General features: G+C 45.8%; 1 protein-coding gene and 1 long non-coding RNA gene across 3 annotated transcripts in view; one reads left to right on the forward strand and one right to left on the reverse strand.

The window, feature by feature from the left end:
• LOC102019369 overlaps positions 1-563 on the forward strand; it is a 12,881-nt gene extending 12,318 nt beyond the window's left edge. Inside the window, exon 4 of the long non-coding RNA XR_263149.2 lies at positions 449-563. This is a non-coding gene — a long non-coding RNA (uncharacterized LOC102019369). The remainder of the gene's footprint in view (positions 1-448) is intronic.
• Positions 564-4,833: 4,270 nt separating this feature from the next.
• On the reverse strand, positions 4,834-17,677 carry Ppp1r3b (protein phosphatase 1, regulatory subunit 3B). Of its 2 annotated transcripts, none has more exons than XM_005398361.2 (2): positions 17,520-17,677; positions 4,834-9,590 (listed from the first exon to the last, which is right to left on the reverse strand). In XM_005398361.2, the coding sequence occupies exon 2, from the start codon at positions 9,560-9,562 to the stop codon at positions 8,714-8,716; it is 849 nt and encodes a 282-aa protein (XP_005398418.1). In that variant the 5' UTR covers positions 9,563-9,590; positions 17,520-17,677; the 3' UTR covers positions 4,834-8,713. The 2 variants fall into 2 exon arrangements, with proteins under 2 accessions (XP_005398418.1, XP_005398417.1); XM_005398360.1 differs by lacking the exon at positions 17,520-17,677 and adding an exon at positions 16,513-16,614.
• Between the last annotated feature and the right edge of the window lie 281 nt (positions 17,678-17,958).

Here is a 17,958-nt window from a genome sequence, read left to right on the forward strand (position 1 = left end):
CTTTATGACTGACATACATCCCTAGGCCTTTTTACTTTTTATTTTGAAACAGGGTCTTACTAGGTTGCCCAGGCTGTCCTAAAACTTGCAGTCCTCCTGCCTGAACCCCTCCCTGAGTTGCCACGAATGCCTTTCTATATTTCCTTTAACAGTTGCCTAATCATAACCTTATGTATAGAAGCACTCAATCATATATTTTACATATAATTTTCAGTTACATTGACTAGAAGTTGCTTTGTTAAGCAGTTTAATTTACAAATATAAATGTAAGTCATACACGTACCACTACAGATAGCTCAAATGTGATTCTGTGAAATATTTTTTGTGAAAGGAGGTGATAATTATCCTTGAGAACATAGCCAAAACATGAATAGAGGCCTTTTTGCATAATCCAGGTTAAATAGTTGTGTTTCCTCCCACAGCAGTTTTGCTTTTGTCTTATTTTCAGGCTTTCCTCCAACTGCATCCATGAACTCAGGAAGCAGGAGCTGTGTAACATGTATGTTCTAAGAAAGATGCTCTCATCCACATCTCTGAAGCTCAGCAATAAAGTGCATCAATGGCCTGGGGATGTGGCTATTCATTTTCTGCTGTGTCCACCTTGGGCAGCTCCTTTTATTTTGGTGCTGAGGCCTGTGGATGCGTTCCACCCCTGGGTCTCCTCACCATGGTCCAGCAGCCCCTTTTCTCTTCTGCATGTTGGTTGACACGCAAAAGGTTTAGTTTAAGTGCAGATTCCAGCCACTCCTATTAGAGTTCACTGTTGCTTGGGGCTGAGGTTTCAGCTGGGGGCCTACATCTCTGTAATCCCCATCTAGAGAGATGCTGGAGAGGCTGAGATGGGGAGTGAGCAGCAGAACAAGGTTCTGCCCCAGCCACTACCAGCAGAGTGTCACCCATTCATTGTCACTCTTCCCTGGTGAGGACAGTACGTGCGCTGCCCACAGAAGCTCTGAGGCGAGGATGGGGGTGGGAAAGACCATTTCAAGACAAAAAAATGAACAAGTAGGGAGGGACTTTGCAAGGAAAATAACTTTTCTTTAGTTTTTCTTAGTATCTCTTCCCTCTCTGTGAAATATAATACCGAGTGTTACAAGATGTGAGGGTACAAGGTGGTGAGGAGGTTGACCAGTTGATGAGAAAATCACCTGGAGAATTCAAATTAACACAGGCTTATTGCATAAGCAAGGACACAAGTCTGTTTCAAAGAATTTAAGAAAATATATGGGGACTCTCTCAATGTTTGGTTCAAATCTGTAATTGACTAAATAATTGAGACATCAGTTTTTAATGAAATGGTGTTATAAAATCGGTGAAATTTCATCTGGCCAATTTCCCATTTATAATGGACCAAGATGTCCCTCAAAAGACAATTTAGATGGCTGCAGAAATGAGACCAATGGAAGTAGTAACCAATCTCATTGTGTCACTAATTTAGCAGTGAAGGCTGTGTTGTGTGGGGTTTCCACTTTTTCTAGAAGAACTGAGTGAGTGCTGTGGTACTAACCCTCCCTTGGCAGTGTGGAAGTTTTTGATATACTGGTCTCCATGTAAACCTTTGCAAGACCCCTTAGTACTGACAGTGGTATCTCCCCCATATGACAGACACACCTTCAGCCCTGGATAATGGTATTAAATACCTGCAAGAGGAAGTGATACAGCACAAAAGATAGAGTACATGTGTCCACTACTCATGGCGGCCACTGGCAAGCTAGAGAGTGTGTTCTCAGGGCCAAGATTCAGAGCTCTTTGGGATAAACTCCAACATCCTTGGTCTGCTATGGTGCTTCGGGCTTCTTGAACTTGCTGGGCCTGAGAAAGACGAGCTGAGACCCTGCAGCTGGCAAAATTCCCAGGAGTACTTGAGGGCTACTTCCTGGGGACGTGGGTTTGGAATACTGCTAGATTCAGCTCAGTGTCTCTGTCCACAATGAGCATTGCCTACTTGCTGGGCATAAGGATTGGGTGGGGTGGGGGAAAAGTAGTGGTAGGAAATAAGCCCAAACCAGTAATAACCCCTTTCCTCCTAAACAAACTACTGTTAGGAGTGAATTGACTATAATTTCCAGAAGGCTTTTGGCCATCAGCACTACAATTAGGGAACAGAAAACTCAACCAACAAAAACATATCTAAACCACAGACTAAATCACCACTCTGTTATAATTCACCCTTCCCCAGAGGCACTACGCAGCCAGCAATGATGCCTGCATAAGACCATCCTGGGCTTTCTGAGCTCTCCACAGGCCTGGGAAGATCCCAAAGGACTGATGGGGAATAGGTGAGCACTGGCAGGGTTCTAGCAGTTGGGTTTGCCCAGGTTACTCTTAGACACACTGAGAGCTCCAAGGTAATTAATAATAGCAGCCTTATTCGTTCCCAAGAGTGTCCCAGTTTTGACCACAAATTATATGTTCATTAAAAAAAAGCAACTGAAAATAACCTCTTGCCTCCAAACATTAGCAAGTTCCATTTCAAGTCTCCTCCTAGACGACTTTTCATTGGGACAGACAAACTACAGCCTGCAGGACAAATCAGCCCTGTCCTGTTTGTGTAGGGCCCATAAGTGAAGAATGGTCTTTACATTTTCAAACAAAACAAAAAAGGAAGAGACCATATGTGGCCCACAAAACCTAAAATATTTACTATCCAATGCTTATGGGAAAAGGATGCTGACCCCTGATCTGGCTGTTTGGTCTTGTAGCTTTGGGGGATGAGGATCAGAATCTAATATTGTTACTGCTGTCTTTGATGTCAAAGGAAGGTGGAAGCTCTGTCTCCCCTCCCTACCTGTGTCAAACCCAAGGTCCAGCACTGGGGTGATGCTGGGAGGCCCACTAGGCCCTGGGAAATGGCACTGACTCAAGTGCGGCATTTGACAGGGAGTCTCTGAGGATGGCAAGCACCTCTGCTGAGACCCCCTTTCTCTCTTTGTCCCTCCAAGCATGGTGACCGGAAGAACGAGGAATGAAGGTTGGTTAAAGCCGTCCTATGCTACGCTATAACAGGGTTCTAGGGCTGGGGATTTAGCTCAGCGGCACAGCGCCTGCCTGGCAAGAGCAAGGTTGTGAGTACGATTCCTGGTACCAGAAAAAAAACAACAAAAAAAAACCCCAACAAAACCAGGGTTCTATTTTGGGGAAGGGAATCCTCACAGGCCATGAATCCTGCCCCTTTCCTTGAGCCTCTGTCGCCCTCAACCCCTTTGGTGGTTTCCTCCTGTCACATTCTGAGGTCCAGTGAGCCCCAGAGACCCACAGCGTTTCCTGCTGACTTGATACTTGCACGTCCTCGCATGTGCTGAGGAAGCCCTTGGAGGGACGTGCCTTTCCCTGCATAATGACGACCCTGTCCCATTGACCTGGGAACTGTGTTGCTGCAGCATAAAAAAGGCTGCTTTTCAGAGTCACCTTTTTGACCTCTCAGATCTGAGGAACTGACGCTGGTTCACAGGGATAGTTCTTGGAAAAACAAGATCTATATTGTCCTTCTGACGACCTGCAGAAACCCACACAGAACTGTGCTCTCTTTCTCCGTGAAAGTGAGCTCTCTCGCTTTAATATTCCATTCAGCCCAAACACTGATGACTTCAATGAAGTCTAAGTGATTGGAATGCTGTTCTGTCCTGTGAGTCTCCGAAAGAACGCACATAGTACTCATGGAACTTTTTGCAGGAGTTTATATTTAGAACCCTTTAAAGATGTTGGCCAATCTCAGAAATACTCAGGGCGCTGTCAAAGGTCTTCCTTCCTTCATTCCTGCTCAGCACACTCAGGTCCCTTCAGGAAGGCAGTTGTCAGGGGACAGTGGGCCTCAGTGGGTGACGGCAGAGATAAGGGTAGAACACAGACCTCCCGATGTCTCCTGCCTTTCTGCAGCTTGCATGCTCACCGGAGGATCCCCAAGAACACAGCTGGGTAGAAAGAGCATCGAGCCCCCTGGACATGGTCAGTGAGCAGCGAGTGTGCCGCTGAATGGGACAGAGCTGGTCACTTGCTATTCTGAGGACACTGCTCTAGGAAAGTGGTTGGCATTTTCTTTTCATGTCTTACTCTAATCCTCTCAGAGATCAGGTGATGACTTCACATTTAAGTAAGGACTATGAAAGCCATACTGAATCTTAGACATTGGTAGAAACCAGTGTTATTTTCCCCCTTCATGTCTATGAAGGCACATTGTGGGCAGGGTTTAAACATTTTGAGAAAGACAGCTATGTGTGGCACTCACGTCTGCATCTGCACCTGCACCCTGGCTGCTGAGCATTGGTGTCTCTGTGCTTTCACAGCAGAGCCACCACTCACCTTCCCAGGGTGGCAGGGACTGAGGGAGGTGACGTATCTCTGGGAGGTTTGCCACCCACCTGTCTCCCTCTGTCTCTTCTTCTGAGCTTTGCAATACAAATCTTCCATAGGGTGAATGGCTGCTCTCCAGTGGAGAAGGCAGGCTGCCCCAGGAGCACGTTCATTTTGGTGCTCAGGGTTCCATCACTGCAGAGCTCTGACAGTCACTGAAAGTTTTCTTACATTCCTCTGAGTACATTTGTCTGCACTACACTTGAAGAGCAAGTGAGAGGGGTAGGAAGAGCGATGACCTTGTGTGCAGAACATCCATATCCCTGGACCTCCTCCCTATCTTCTCAACTGTGACCTGCATCACTGCAGGACAGTACGGAAAGCCATTAGTGCCGCCCACCCTCTCCAGCCTTACAGCTTTGACTTTACTGCAGACACTGACTGCGATGGAAACCTTTACATACCCAAGCTCTGTATGTGGAAAGACTGATCTAAAATATCGCTCTCCTTCCTCTGGCTCTAAGAATAGAAGGACAGTTTCAGTTTTGTTTTTTCTATCTTTATTACTTCTTGCTTTTGAGATAGATACAAACAAATCACTCTCTTGTACCACACATACACAAAAAACAGCCATTCTTGTGATTTTTTTTTTAAAGTGCATTTCCCCTTTAACTTTGTGTACAAAAATATTTATTTTTAAAAAACATGCAGAAATTTCTCGACAAGGCACTTTTAGGCGTAAAATGAAGATGAGTCCTCAATTCTACATTTACATTGAGGTAAGAATGCAACATCATCACAGCTGCATGCTTCCAAGTCCCCACACACCCAGCAGTGTCTCCAAACCGATCCACAAACACAACTGTAAAAGTATTCACAACTTTGCAACTTATAACCATGACCAGTACACACTGATTGTCCCTGAAGTGTTCTCCCACTTCAGGAAACTAAGATAAGCTGCCAAATTGTCTTCGGGTAGCCCTGTAAGATCCCATTATAGGTAAGATCCCATTACATGTATAACTCCTTATCTCCAATTTCAGTAATCCTGTGGGGAAAGACAATTAGATACAGCCCCTCATTACCCCCAGCCACCAGCAAAGGGCCTCTGGGACTGCATCCAGCAGAGGAATTTAAAAAGACAACCAAGGTTTGCAATCACTGTCCTTTGGGAGAGAGAAGACCCACAAAGCGGGTATTTCTAAAAAAAGGAGCATACAAAACTCAATTCATATCCAAATGAGTACATTATACTTGTTTTTAAAAAGCAATGCCAGGCCAGGGATTTAGCTCAGTAGCATAAGTGCTTGCCTGGCAAGCCTGACGTCATGAGTTCGATTCCTGGTACCAAAAAAAAAAAAAAAAAAAAAGAAAGCAATGCCATGTAAAGATCAAAAACTACAAAGTGGTTCAAAATTTACACCTTTAAAAAACATATCACTGTTATCACCATTACAGTTAAATCTTAGAGATAAATTCCACCATTGACTCCAATTATTCTAATTTCTGGAGACCCACATAGCTCTGTTCTTTCTCATTAGCTCCCTTCTAACAAGAATAGCTTTTAAAAAGCCCACTTCTCATGCTTTCAAGAAACATCTTCCCAGAAACACTGAAAGTTTATTTATTATATATTTTACATAGTTCAGCTTATTTATTGCACCCAATTTGCTAAAGTGCCCCATGGCACTGTGGGAAATAAATATGAAACAAAAATGGAGTTGCTTCCCCAGTGTCAAACCACAGCATTGCTGCACAGTGACAGGAGGCTGGGACTTCTGGGTAAGTGGAAAGACATGAAGACTGGGGACTATTTGTCATCATAACCAAGAGTGGGGTGAAGTCAGAGGTCCAGGTCAGGCTGTAGCCAAGACTAATTAAGGAGCCTGTCAGCCTCTGAAGTGTGGAGGCCTAAACGGTGAGCTAGGAACAAAGAATCTATCAATGCGTCTGAAAGGTCCTCCGAGAGAATCATAGGCAGACTGCGGCAAATGGAGAAAGGGTGCTGGATGCAGGGGGCAAGAGCAGAAAGGCAAGGTCTTTAGACCTCCAGTAAGGGACTGTCTTCATAATTTATTTATTTAGTCCTCATCATTGAAGTCAGGCAAGTAGGTTCTTTCAAGGGGAAACAGACTCTCTGCAAGCAAGTGAGGACTTGCCTTCTGAACAGAGGGGTGGGGTGCATACCTAGGTGTGTCAGCTGGGGGTTTGCAACCAGTGCCCCCAGCAAAAAGGCTGGGAGAAAGAAGGGGTGGGGGGCTTATAGCTGCTTTAGGAGAGATACTTATCATTGAATTACCATATTTCAAATTTTGACAGGGGAATGTCTCGGGATCATTATTACACAAAACCAAAAAATTTTATTCTAGAGTCACTTGAGGACCTTTTCTTTGGAATGCAGAACCATCCTTACTCTGGTAACTTGTAAATAACAGCGCACTTTGTGCCTTTCGAACATTGCGGGGGGCACTTCTTAACCCAAAATAAAACTCATGACATATATAAGATCAGTTTTGCTTCCACTGGATTTGGATTTATGCTATTAATAGTTCTGTAACATTTAAAGTATCATTTGTATGCTTGGTGCTTGGATAAAACACAGTCTCGCCCAATTTCAGCATAAAATACAAATGTGATTTCCCCATAAATTACATTATCACGTAATCCCAAAGTGCTATCCACCTGGGAGAGGTACAAAACATAAAGCCCTCGATTGTAGACTAGTAACAGCTAGTTTTAGGAACATGAATTACATCAAATACCACTTAGCAATTAAACAGTTAAAACTGAAAATGTTCAAAACGAAAATAAAAGTTCAAAAATGAAAATAAAAAGAAAAATAGTCCCCAACTATCAAAGTTCAGGAGCCAAGGCACTTGATACCTGCATGACACTGATTCCAAAGCCACAGAAAGCAGGAGATCTTTTCAACTAATCTGGAAAATTCAAGCACAAGAATCTGCTTGACAAGTCCAGCAGCTGTGCCTCCAAAGGTCGGCAAAGATGCATTCCCTTTTCCTGCGTGCCTAAGAAAACCTCACTTTTAGTAAGATCAGGCAAATAGAGATTTAAATAGTTCTTCAACCAAACTCCAAAACTAAGGGAAAAAAAATCAACATTTCTACAAATACATATGTAAAAATATTTTTCAAATATCCCTAAGTAAAAACCAATCTTGCCCAGGAAAAATCACAGGTTTGGGGAATCCATCTGACAGTGAATGTCCTAGGAGTCTCACAATAGCATTCTCCAACATACTTTTGTCCAATATGGTTAAGAACAATTAACCACTGCTTTTTCAGTGTTGGCAAACATTTAAGCATATGAGAATGTGATGAGGATTTGCTCCCCATCCTTTTACATACTAGCACACCATAAATAAGAACACCCGAGTCAATGTCCGTGGGTGCTTGCAAAGTGTCCTGGATACTGCAGGCAAAATAAGACCAAACATTTTTTGAGGGCTTCGTGGATCTGCAAATCATATGTTCTAAACACAGAATCAAGATGACTCTCTGGAAAGAGAGATCTATAATTCTTTGCGAAAGAATGAGGCTGGTGAACCAGCCAAGCAAGTGAAAATAAATCAAGTCATTGAGCCTTCTAGTGACTCAGAGTGATGGCGAGTGCTTAGAAAGCTCTTCCAAAAAGCCAAGAGGAAAAGCTACAAGTGTCCTATATGCCAACTGTCCTGCCTGGTCATCACCCTGCAGTCTATGACCCCACACAGGATTTTCCATCACTGGGACGTTGCTGTCCTCTGGAATACAGATGTGGGGTCAGGAAGAGGGGAGAGGAAATGCCTCTCTCAGTCACAGGCTATTTATTTGCCTTTACTCTCTTCTTCTGAACATTAGATGAACTGTGAAAAAAAATGAAAAGCAAAAAAATGAACCTGCAGAAAAAGGAGCTGATTGCATGTGTCCTCTGTAGCGGTGACATCCTGTCAGACGTCACAGTGATGGCTTTGTCACAGCACAGAGTTAAAGGGTGGTCCAAGCAGCAGGAAAGGCCTGGATGGTGGAGACCACCAAAGGTGGATGGGGCATGCGGATCCCACTGGGGAGGCTGGGGACTGAGTGACTTTCAGGTGACGGACTTCCTGCATGCCTCTGAGTGCAGAAAGGAGGCAGGCTCCTCTGGCCTCGCCAGCACTGCCCACAGGCTTGGTTCCTTTCCAGACCCTTCCTGGCACCATTCCGCTCATTCTTATGGCTGCTGCAAGTGTCACAACGTACCAGAGTGTCACCTCTGAGCCAGAAGCCAGTTCTGTGAGCTAAACCCAGCTGGATTTGCTGGTTTCAGAAAAAAGTGAACAGGTTCCTTTCTTTCCACAAACAGTGCCTGATGGCAGTTTAGCTTTGCTCTTCTCTTGGCTTCTCCAAGCCGGGGTGACCGGAGCCACGACTGTCAACTGCAGTCACTAATAATAAGGCCCTAGCTTTTCATATCCTAAGTAACTTGGCCACTCTGGAAACAGTCCATAGGAACAGCGAGGGCTTCCAAACTGATCAAAGGATATTCCAAAATCTGGTCCATGTTGTGGCTCGACCTGAGTGGACTTTAATTCAGCCTGGATGATCCTGTAGTTTTTGCCTTTGTTGCTGTCCCAGTACGTCTGGCCATTGCACTCATAGCACACGGCAAACTCCATCTTTTCATAAGACTGGATCTTTTCAGGTAAGCTGATGTCAAAGGAGAACGTGTCCCTGTCTGAACCGGCATAAGTGTCCTTCACGTACTGGCAAGGAAAGTCTGTGAAGCTTTTCCAAGTGTCGAATGTCATCCTGATTTTCACGATCTTCTCGAATGCGAGGTTCTGAACCTTCACGGTGCCTGTGATGGCTTTGTCCTTCAGCACACAGTTTTCAAGGCAGACACGGTTGGCCTGAAGTCGATTTCTAAAGTCTAAGTAATCTGTGGAGGGTTGTGAAAAGTCCAAAACAAAGCTCTCGCTCTCTGCTGTCGTCAAACTCACAATGTTGTCTAGGAGCTCAGTGATGTTAAACGGAATATCTAATGGGTCATCGAATTCCGAGAACACTTTGACCATTGTCAGGGCCAGCCCTTGGTTGTCCGCGAAGGATACCCGCTTTTTCACCTTTTTCTCCTGGACCACAGGGGCTACCATCCCGCTGGCTTCATCCTTGCTGCCCAGCTGAATGCAAGGCCTCAGGGGCTTGCTCGGCTTCGGCGAGGCCTTGAAGATGAACCGCTCGCGGCGCAAGGAGGGGGCCATGCAGTTGTACCTGTACTCAATGTCCACTGCCATCGCGGGGTGGGAGGAACAGGCAAGCACCCTGGCAGAAGAGAGAAAGACAAAACGGGAGGAAGATCAGATGGATGTTCAAATGCCTCATTCCAGCAGAGAGTGCCGAACAATGTCTCCTTTCACCTGGGTGCACATGGATCAGTGTTAACTCCAGGCAGTCTCACAGGATGTGGGTTTTAGAGAAGAATAAGCATGTGCGCATGTGCGCATGTGTGTGTGTATTGGAGGAGGGGTGCTGGAAGGTGAAAACACAAAAATATGAAATCCACTAGCTTTAAAGTTATGTTCATAGGTTTTTCTGTCAGGATGTCTTGAGCCCCTCAGTATGCTAATGAGCCACCAAGGGCACATGTTTACAGAATTTCTCATACTCATTTCTCACACTAAAGAACCCTTTTTGGGTAAGCATATTCCACAGACAGGTGTCCTGAGGAGCACAGTTTGGTAAAGGCTGGTATTTTGATTTGTTAATTAGCAAGCAGATATCATAGATATTTATGGTATACAATACAGTGTAGTGGCAAAATAAGCTATTAACATATGCATTATCTCACATCATTGTGTGTGTGTGTTGAGAACACTTAAAATATATTCTCTTGGCCATTTTGAAGTACCATATGTGTTTTTATTAACTCCAGTCACTATGATGTACAGTAGCTCTCTTGCATTTAGTTCTTTTTTTTTTTTTTGGTTTTTTTTCCCCCGTACCAGGAATTGAACTCACAACTTTGCGCTTGCTAGGCAGGCGCTGTGCCACTGAGCTAAATCCCCAGCCCCTCTTGCATTTAGTTCTATTGAAATAAGATTTTTGTGTCCTTTGGTCAAGATTTCCCCAGTCTCCTGAAGGCCCTGGTAACCAGCATTCTACTCTGTTTCAGAGAGTGGAACTGTTATAGATTCCACATGTAAGTGAGAACATGCGGCATTTGTCTCTCTCTGCCTGGCTTATTGCACTTTAGGTAGTGTTCTCCTGGCTCATCACATTGCTTCAAATGAAAGGATTTCATTCTTTTCTATGGCTGAGCAATATTCCATTGTGTATATATATGTACCCCATTTTCTTTATCCATGGATGGACATTTAGATTGATGCCATATCTTGCCTATTAGGAAAAGTGCTGCAATGAACATGGGTGTGGAATGTCCCTTCAACATAGCAATTTCATCTCCTTTGAACATATACCCTGTAGTGGGACTGCTGGGCCATATGGTAGTTTTAGGTTTTGAGGAGCACGCTGTTTCCTGTAGTGGCTGTGCTGACCGACACCCTCACCAATACTGCCCAGGGTTCCCTTTTCTCCACATCATCTTCAACACCATTATCTTTCATCTCTTTGATGACATCCATTCTAATAGATGCAAGGTGACATCTCACTATAGTTTTAAGCATTAATAGCTGTTTTTATTCAATAAAAAGGAGTGAATTCATCATGCAAATATTGACTGGGTGTTTACTACATGTCAGGTATTATGCTAGACACTGGGATTCAATTATGAAGACAGACACAAACTTCTTTCCATAAAGTAATGGTAGGCTTTTCTATTCCCGCATACTTTTTTTTAAAAAAAGTATAATTTATTTTTAAACCTTTAATATATATGAACTTTTTGTCTTTTGTATAGGTGAAAATAGTTGCTCTGAGAACAAAAAGACTCATGCTACAAGAGATCAAACCTGACTTTATAAAATTACGCTTTTCTATAACTGATAAAAAGCCATAAAATCCAAAAGACTACAGATAACCTGAAAAAATATTTTACAAAAAGCATGGCAGAAAATAGTTAATACCATGCTATACAAAGAGCTCTTACAAAACAATAACAAAATCAAACAGTCCACATAGAAAAATGAGCAAAAATATGAGCAGAAAATCCATGGAAGAAATTGAAAAGGGGCCAATAAATATGCAATGTCCAACATTACAATTAGTGTGAGAAGTTTCGATTAGAAAAGATGCCCATTTCTAGCTATTGAATTTTGAAAGAACTTTAAAAGATAATAAAAATGTTTTTATTATTGTCAATTGATACAACCTTTTAGGATGTTACCATTTTTGCTCCAATACCACATATAGGTATTCATCTTAAGTAAATAGTTAAAAGTGAATGGAAGTTAACATACTAAAATATTCAATGCAGCTTTATGGGGTAGGGGGAAGAACGCTGAAGACTGACCATTAACGGGTACCTGGTTAACTCAGCTGTTCTACATCTGTGCTATTCAATTTTATCTCACCACTGAACTCATTTATGGAAAAGATTTAAATGGTATGGGAAAATTTTATAATATATTGTAAATGCGAAAATTAGAGAAGATAAAGTTGTACATGAAGACCAGACCTGTGGGGAGAACATGTCACATAGATATATGCAAAAAAGATTAGCAATATAGTGGTCCCTTATCTGTGCTTTTGCATTCCATGGTTTCAGCTCCCTGTGGTCAGCTATGGTACGAAAACATTACATGGGAAACTCCAGAAGGAAACAATTCACATATTTTAAAATGTGTGCCATTATGACGAAGAAATGTTGTGCCATCCTGCTTGGCCCTATTTCTTCCTGGGATGTGAATCATGCCTTTGTCCTGTATATCCACCACATACACACTATCTTTCCATTAGTGACTTAGTTGCCATCCAGGGCATCAGGTCAACTATTGCAGTATCACAGTGTTTGTGTTCAGTTTACTCTTATTGTATTTAATGGTGTCCCCAAAGCACAAGAGTAGTGATGTAAATGAGGCATCTAAGTGTCTAACACAGAAAGGCAGGTTAACTGGCCCTACGTGGTCACACTCTAGGACACAGAGGAAAAACACAGCGTATGTGATGGTCAGTACCCTCTGTGGTTTTGGGCATTGATGGGGGAGTGTTTTTGAACCTGTCCCCTGTGGAGCAGGAGGCACTACTATACACCTGAAGCTGTCACAATATCCAGGTGACAGGATTTCAGGAAAGCTATTTGTCTTTTTTTCTTTGTATTTTCTTATTTTTTAAAAATAACATTGTTCCTATAATCAGAAAAAAAACTTCAAAAATGAAATTTCCAATATTTTAAAGTTTGCCAAACTCTTATCCTGACATTATTACATTACTAAACTTAGCATTCTGATTATACCTAGCAGATTTATATTCTGATTCAACAGATACAACAGGCTAAACTAAAGATGCCAATAACAAAACCAGAATTAAATTCTCAAGTCTGAGAGTTCCAGAACACATGATCTGCATTAATCCCCAAATACACCCCCCTTTCTTATTGCCAAGGCATAGGTAGGCGGTGGTGTGTGGGGTGCCTGTCCTTAGGCATGTGCCACTGCCCATGAGAAATGACAGGCAAAATAGTGTTCATCTTTTGGCAAGAGTTGGAGGACCAATAGTTTGGTCTTATAAACAGTGTTTCATTTTCACCTTCTGATTTTGATTAACTCAATGCATAATGAAAAAGTGAAAAAGGGACAAAGACATATGAGGTTTGATTCCATTTTTTGAAAAGAATAGCGCTTTCTTAGGATGCAAGAAAAGCACTTAGCCATGACCACTTGTAGAAACACAAATTTAGAGACAAAACAGAATAATTTGTTTGTTTCCTCTCTAACCAAGTCAATCTATAAAAAAAATTAGGGCAAATTTGCCTATTATTATTATTATTATTTTATTATTTTGAGATAGGAGTTTGCTACATAGTTCAGGATGGTCTTGAACTCACTATGTTGCCCAGAGAGACCTCATGGCCATCTTTCTGCCTCAGCCTCCCAAGTACTGGGATTATAGGTGTGCACTACTATGCCTGGCTATTATCTGTTCTTATATCCATGCAATTTTTCTGTAAAGGAAAGTTTTTACTAAATTGGACAAGATGGCTTCACAGAGAATCAATGGGTTGACTACCTTGTACACTAAAAAAGAAAAATACCCTATTCTTATAAATTACTTGAATTTTAGTTTTCTTCCCTACTCCAAAATTTTTATGTTAGAAGTACTGGAAATACATCTTCAGTTCTAACTTTATTTTTTATTTATGGATAGGGACTTGCTATTGCAGGCTGGCCTTGAACTCACAGCAGCACTCCTGCCTCAGCCGCCCGCGTGCTAAGATTATAGGCGTATGCCACCATGCCCAGCTTCAACTCTGATTTAAAACAGGCAGATTTATCTTCTGTTTGTTTTTCTTTCAAGACCAGGTCTCACTATGTAGCTCAGGCTGGCCTCGAATACATGGTGATCCTCCCAAATGCCGGGATTACAGGCGTGCACCACCATGCCCAGCTTGTTTTGTTTTTAAATGTGCATTAAAACAAAATAACTAACCACACAACAGCCACACCTTGTATCCCAGCAAAGCATCCCCCTTAGCCCACCCATGAAATCTTGGGTGTGAAGAGGGAGGAGGAGTCCTTCCCCCTTCAGCTTCTTCCTCCTGGCCTGAGTCAGCACAATGTCGAAGGCAAGTTCTCTCTGGGCTTCCAATAAACCAACCTCAGCTGCTCCTTCCTGCATACCTTTAAAGGTGTTCATTAGAAAAAGATTGAGAAACTCTCAAGATACTATGGCAACAGAGTGGCAAAGTAAAGGGATCCAGACTGCACAATTTCAGCTCGCTAACGGCTCTCCCAAGTTCCGACCCCACGTGGTGCAGGTTCAAGAGGCTGAGCGAGCGAGAGACCCTGGTCAAGTTGCACTGTTGTGACCCACTGGTGTACATTTGTTCCCAGGATCCCTTTTATCACCAAGCTGTAAGAACAAGCAGGGCTGGAGGTGGACAGGGGAGATTCTAGTCAGAGCCAGAGCTGATTAAACATTCCACTGGCGTTTTCAAGAGCCAAATTGTTTTTGCAAGATTCTTCCATGAAAGGCAAATGTAAGGTTTTGATGGCCCAAAATCACCACTGGCAGGACTACTGCCCAGGGAATTGCACAAGCAACCCTGGCCCAGGGTCCTTTTGCTTTTTCAGTGTGTCACCGCCACCGCAGGTGAGAACATTTACTCCTCTGGTCTCAAATCCGGGGTACGTCGTAACTGTCCACTGCCTTGCCTGTCCATGCAGTGGATTCTGGCTTTCACTGACTTATTCTGCAAGCAGGAGTGTGTCAAGATGCTAGCTTGGAGCAGGCTTTTTTAACCATTCTGCCTAGGAAGTCCCCAGTAGATTGTGACAGGGACGGCAACCACACAGAATTACTGAACAACTGAGATGTCCAAAGTAATACTTTAAGTCCCTGAAAGGAAGACACCTGGGCAGATGCTTCATGTGCAAATGGCATGAAAATGATCAGTTGCCAGGCAGGATGTGCCAGGATATACCTCAGGCCTCTCCTGCCAGACTCACTGGCTGCTCCAGGCAGAGCTTTTTCCCCCGGATAAAAGCCAGAGCCAGAATACAGACAATATCAGAACCAGCAAAGCATGATACCAGTTGCAGCACAGAAACACAAAGCTGAAGTATTTGTGCCCCAGGCCAGCTGGGCTCTCTAGCACCCTGGGTCTATACGGAAACCTTGGAGGTCAGCTGTGCTGGCGGAGGGAGCCGGCTGTGCAGAGCAAGGTCAGTGTTCCTGGCCCAAACTTCACAAACTGTACTAGTCCCCAAAGCTGGAGCGCACATAGATAGCTATGCAGAAATACTCTTTCTCTTCCACTCACAGCACACTTTCTCAAGACAGCTGGCCAGGAGAGACGTCACGGTGGTTTTTCTTATGAAAATTCCAGACCTGTTCAGAAAATAACCCCATGACCTTCCTTCCTAGTGTGAGGCGCCTGAGCTACTGACTTCTGGCTGTCCTCTAATAGGAAGCAAATCTTTCTCTTTTTTTTTTTTTTTTGTACTGGGGCCAAGGCATTTTTCCTCCATTCTTCCTGATAAGACAGGAAAATCATATGTACAAACAACCCTCCAGCAACACTGAAAACTGCTGAAGTACATTAGAAAAATGTTCACAACCAGTTTATAAGACGGCCATCAGCCACCCTTCAGCAGTTCTTCATTCCCTCCCCAAAGGTTCAGCTGATACCTTATAAAGTTGACATCTTTTCTCGTTTGTATTCAGACTGGGGGAACTTTACTTACAGCCTTAAAAGTTATTTGCACCCTTTGATCTTGTCATCAGCGACCAAAGCATCTTGGAGATAAATATTTGTGAGTAAGTACCGAGTGTGGTGGCGCACGCCTGTAATCCCAGCACTCGGGAGGCTGAGGCAAGAGGATCCTTACAAGTTCGAGGCCAGCCTGGGGCTACATAAGTGAATTCAAGGCCAGCCTAAACTGCATAGTGAAACCCTGTCTCAAAAAGATTTAAAAAAAAAGGAGTTTGTGAATAAGGTTAAGTGGGCCAGGCCCTCGCCGTCTAACAACGTCCCAGGGAAAGAGAGCCCTACCTAAGGAAGAACGCCTCTACCGAGCTGTGCTCTAGGGTTCAACTTATCTGGGCTCCAGGATTCTTCCCTGCTAGCTCTGTCACTTGTGCTGATAAGGTCCTCTTCCCACTCTTCCCTGCATACTTCAACTACTTCTGCCGTGAGTCCTCCAGCTGTCTTCGCTTAAGCCTTGGCTCCTGAACAACTCTGCCAATCGAACCGGTTCCTCTCCGCCTCCTCTTCCCCCTGACTGAAGCCCTGAGTCCCTTCTGGGGACCCCGGAGGCCCCGGCCGCACAGCCCAGGGACTCTGCCAACTTTCAGCAACTCTCCAGGTCCCACTTTCTCCTCTCCTTCAGGCAGCAATACCCTGCCAGGCCCCACATCTTCTGCTATTTCCTCTGCGCCCTCACCCCCTCTTTTACAGTAGCGCCCTCACCGCTACTGTCCTGTTCACACCCCTTTCTTCGGGTTCCAAAGGGCGTCTGAAGCAGGCCGGTGCGCCCACCCGCCACCCTCAACCCACTGCCCAGGACCCCCGTCGGTCAGGGCCGCACCGCCCGCTTCCCCGGAGCCGCAGTGCCCGCGCCGCACCCACCTTCCGGGCCGCGGAGACGCCCCCGCCCGAGCGCGCTGGCCGCATCGGAGAGCACTGCCACCCGACTACGTGAGCGTCGGTGTGTCCGGGAGGCTGGGCCTGGGCTGGGTTCCAGGGGTGAAGACAAGGAGGAGGAGCCCAAATTATCGCCCCAGGGGAGGCGGGGCCGGGCGGGCCGGGGCGGGCCGGGGCGGGGCGCGGGAGCGGCGGACAGCAGCAGAACCGCGCGGCTCGAGCACCCCCGCGCGGGCCACCGCACCCCGCGCCCCCAGGCCTCGTGGACCTGTGACTACCAAGTGTGTGATTAAAGGGCGATCTGAACCAGACTGCAAAGGAGTTGGGACAAGCAAACACAACTTTATAGCAATAGGGTTTGCAACCCACCCCCATTGAACCCAGAACCTTTGCACTGAGCTGCATTCAAGTGCTTTTTCAAGTTTTTAAATTTTGAAACAGATTCTCGCTGAGTTGCTAAATTGCCCAGGCTGATCTTGAATTTGTCATACTCCCGCCTCAGCTTTCCAGAGTGCTGCGATTACAAGCACCCCCCACTCCTGGCTCTGGAAGCAGTTTTATTTATTTTCACTTTGTGCCCGGGAAACCGAAGTAGAGAGAGAGAAGAGACAGACAGACAGACAGAGAGACACAGAGAGACAGAGACAGAGCGCTCGTCCTTGCGCTGCAGAGCCCACCACTCAATTCCAGGGCACCCTCCACAAGGCCAGGTCCCAGGCTGGCAACCGGTGCCAGGTTCGAACTTGGGACCTTGGGGAGCAAGGTGGTCTGTTGTCGCAGCCCCGGGGCAGCGGGGGGGGGGGGGGTCACGTGGGTCAGGCCAGCTCGGTCCCGCTCCGGCCCCTGGACTGTCCTCTCCCTGCATTCGAACTCCGGCCCGGTGTAGCGACACCACGTGCCACAGCAAGCCCGACGGCGAACGCGCGGGCGGCAGGAACCGGGGGCTCCCCGCGCGCCCCTCGCTGCCCGGGACTCGAGGGCAGGGTACGTACCGGGCACCGCTGCCAGTCCCAGGGCGGCCGCGCCAGCCCGCCGGCCGCTACCGTGCTGGGTCAGGGCTCAGGTCCGCGCCCTCCGCGGGCAGCTGCAGCGTCCGCGCGCTACTCTGACTCCCGCGGCCGCGCTGCCCGCTTTAACTTTCCGGCCACCGCTCGGGACCGCAGCCCGGACCCTCGTGCTGGTGAACGCCCCCCGCACCGCCGACCAATAGCGGCAGCCGCAGAGCAGCGCCCCGCCTCGTTCTGGGCAGCTCGCCGGGAGCGACAGGGCTGCGGTCCAGGCGCGCAGGCCGTGTGGTTTCCTACGGGAGGACGTCCCGTTACAGCGAAAGAGCCGGCCTCCGGCAGCGTGCAAGGCTCCCCCTCCTCGGCAACATTCTGGCCAGCCCAGGCGTCCAAAAGGCAAGGCAGTTGTGCACTCCGTGCCTTCCTG

The sequence above is a fragment of the Chinchilla lanigera genome, unplaced genomic scaffold, assembly GCF_000276665.1.
Source record: "Chinchilla lanigera isolate Chin_1 unplaced genomic scaffold, ChiLan1.0 scaffold00062, whole genome shotgun sequence".
NCBI classification, from domain to species: domain Eukaryota; kingdom Metazoa; phylum Chordata; class Mammalia; order Rodentia; family Chinchillidae; genus Chinchilla; species Chinchilla lanigera.

Excerpts from the sequence above, each read along its gene's own strand:
- Ppp1r3b (XM_005398361.2), bottom strand. The coding sequence starts at position 9,562 with ATGGCAGTGGACATTGAGTACAGGTACAACTGCATGGCCCCCTCCTTG.